This window comes from Nannizzia gypsea, genomic scaffold, assembly GCF_000150975.2.
Source record: "Nannizzia gypsea CBS 118893 supercont1.1 genomic scaffold, whole genome shotgun sequence".
Lineage (NCBI taxonomy): Eukaryota > Fungi > Ascomycota > Eurotiomycetes > Onygenales > Arthrodermataceae > Nannizzia > Nannizzia gypsea.
This window is the reverse complement of record NW_003345201.1, coordinates 2,478,128-2,480,224: the sequence shown is the minus strand read 5'-3', so window position 1 is coordinate 2,480,224 and position 2,097 is coordinate 2,478,128. Positions and strand designations below refer to the sequence as shown.

At 52.4% G+C, this 2,097-nt stretch overlaps 1 protein-coding gene across 1 annotated transcript in view; it reads left to right on the top strand.

Moving 5' to 3' along the window:
- Positions 1-744: 744 nt before the first annotated feature.
- MGYG_00918 (hypothetical protein) overlaps positions 745-2,097 on the top strand; it is a gene marked incomplete at both ends in the record, with an annotated part of 2,498 nt that continues 1,145 nt past the window's right edge. Inside the window, one exon of the mRNA XM_003176784.1 lies at positions 745-2,040. Coding sequence (XP_003176832.1) covers positions 745-2,040 — 1,296 coding nt within the window. The remainder of the gene's footprint in view (positions 2,041-2,097) is intronic.

Below are 2,097 nucleotides of genomic sequence, written 5' to 3'. Positions count from 1 at the left end.
GGAGAGTGGAAGTCGTTGTTGTTCCAATTGCTAGGGCAGGGGTTTGGAGGAGAGGTTGGTAGGAGTGATAGCGTATGGCTTGTTCCTGTTGAGCTGGGGAATGTGTACTGTATGTTATGTAGCTGTTAGCTTCTGGATGGTTATGGACGGACGGAGTATGCTGGCCATACGATATGAGGGTTGTTGGACAGGGTTGATAGCTGTCTATATAAAGCTCTCCTTGAGCCCATGATAGGGCGAAAAACTCCCATGAGAGAAGCCATTGGTCCTCTCTGGCTATATCGTTTTGGTAGATCTTTGGTTGCTGCTAAAACTTGCTGATAGCTTCGAAGCGGCTCTTTTGGGGGATCCTTGTTGCAAGGTCCATCCACGTGACCATCCTTAAATCAGAGCTGTTTTGGTGTCAACGTCGACTTCAACACAAAGGGCAAAAACGCAGCCTGGGAGCTGGAATGTGAATTGAATGCAGGAGCTGATGATATATCAAACGAGAGAAGAGAGAGATGCGCGATGGGAGATTTTGAACTAACATTCTGGATACCAAATTGCTATTTCTACAAGATATCGCTTGCCCATTGGGCAGTAGCGGCCAACTGAGGAGTGCCGATTAGCAGCTTATTGATATAAGGCTATGATATGATACCCATGAGCATTCGCTATCAATAAACATATTCTACATTTACACGGGCCATCTCATTTTTGGATATCATAATTACTGATTGTTGCTGTTGACGTTATTCGACCATGGCGACGCCTGCCAAAAACAACACGGCGAACGCCAATCCAGGCGCGACCCCAACCCAAATCACCTCTTCACCTTACCCAGCTCCCGCGGCTGTACCTATGGGACGCCCGCTATCACATATCTCGCCATCAGCCACACGAACTCCCTCGCATCACCCGCAACAGCAACAACACCTGCATCAGCAACAGTCTCACCTAGGGCAGCAACAGCAACAGCTGCCTGCTTCCTCGCATTCACAGGCTCCAGCACACCAGTACACGCCTATGCTCGAGGATGCCGCAGGATTCAGCTCTCCTTCTGCATTGCTAGCGTTAGGTCTATCTGGCATAACGCCTTCCCCTGGCCCTGGAGGAGTGGCGATGACGGGCGGACTGAGTATGGGCATAGGTATGGGCCTAAGCATGTCTGACGCGATGGGGATGGGGATGGGAATGTCCCTTGACCTACCAATGCACTCACTACCGGGTGCCACAGCGAAGGATACAGAAGCTGAAAAACGACGAAACATGTCTGAAGTGCTATCTATGCTACGGTCACGAGTGGCGGGACGAGGTGTGTGTCGAGAAGCCGTTAAACGACTTAGCACGCTAGAAGGATTCGAGTGTATGTGGGAGAAGAACAATCTAAGTATTGCGGGGAACACCGTTGATTTGGAGATTGAGTTTGGCCCGCAAGACGGGGCGGAAGCTGATGTGGTGAAGGATGTGACGCTCCGGTACGCTACGCAGGATATGGCTGAAGGGGAGAAGAGGGAAGCTGCATCAGCGGTGTTGAAGAGTGTGTTGACATTCAGTGCTGATACAGCTGAGGAGCAAATAGCTGCAGGAGAGTGGAAGGCGGTCGATGCATTCCATGCGAACCTGACGCGGCTGGCTAGAATGGATGGGTTGTGCAGGGAGGTTAACTGCTTCGAGGCGGTGGAAGGGGTGCATGAGAGCCTGCAGAAAGTTTGGGACAGCTCGGGCACGGGCACGGGCATGGACGTGGACATGGACATGGGCACGGACGCAGATACACATCCGGCTGGGCGAGAAAGCAGGTTCTGGGAGAGGTTGTGTTGGAGCAGCAGTGTGGGCTGTCCTACCATGCACCGGGGCGAGAACGTTGGTCTAGCGATGCACTATTGGGCCGATCAACGGCGGTTACTGGCTGCACAACATACTTCACTCGAAGAGGTGCTACAGGCTGATCAGCCCCTGAAGGACTCGAAGGGCAGCAGCAGCAGACGACAGGTATACAGTGCTGTGATAGAGTGCGAGGCTGGCTACCCATCACTACGCATATCTAAGGGCTGGGTGGGTGATCCTACGGTGCTACCGATGCAGGACGAGAACAGCAACGAAAACAATAAC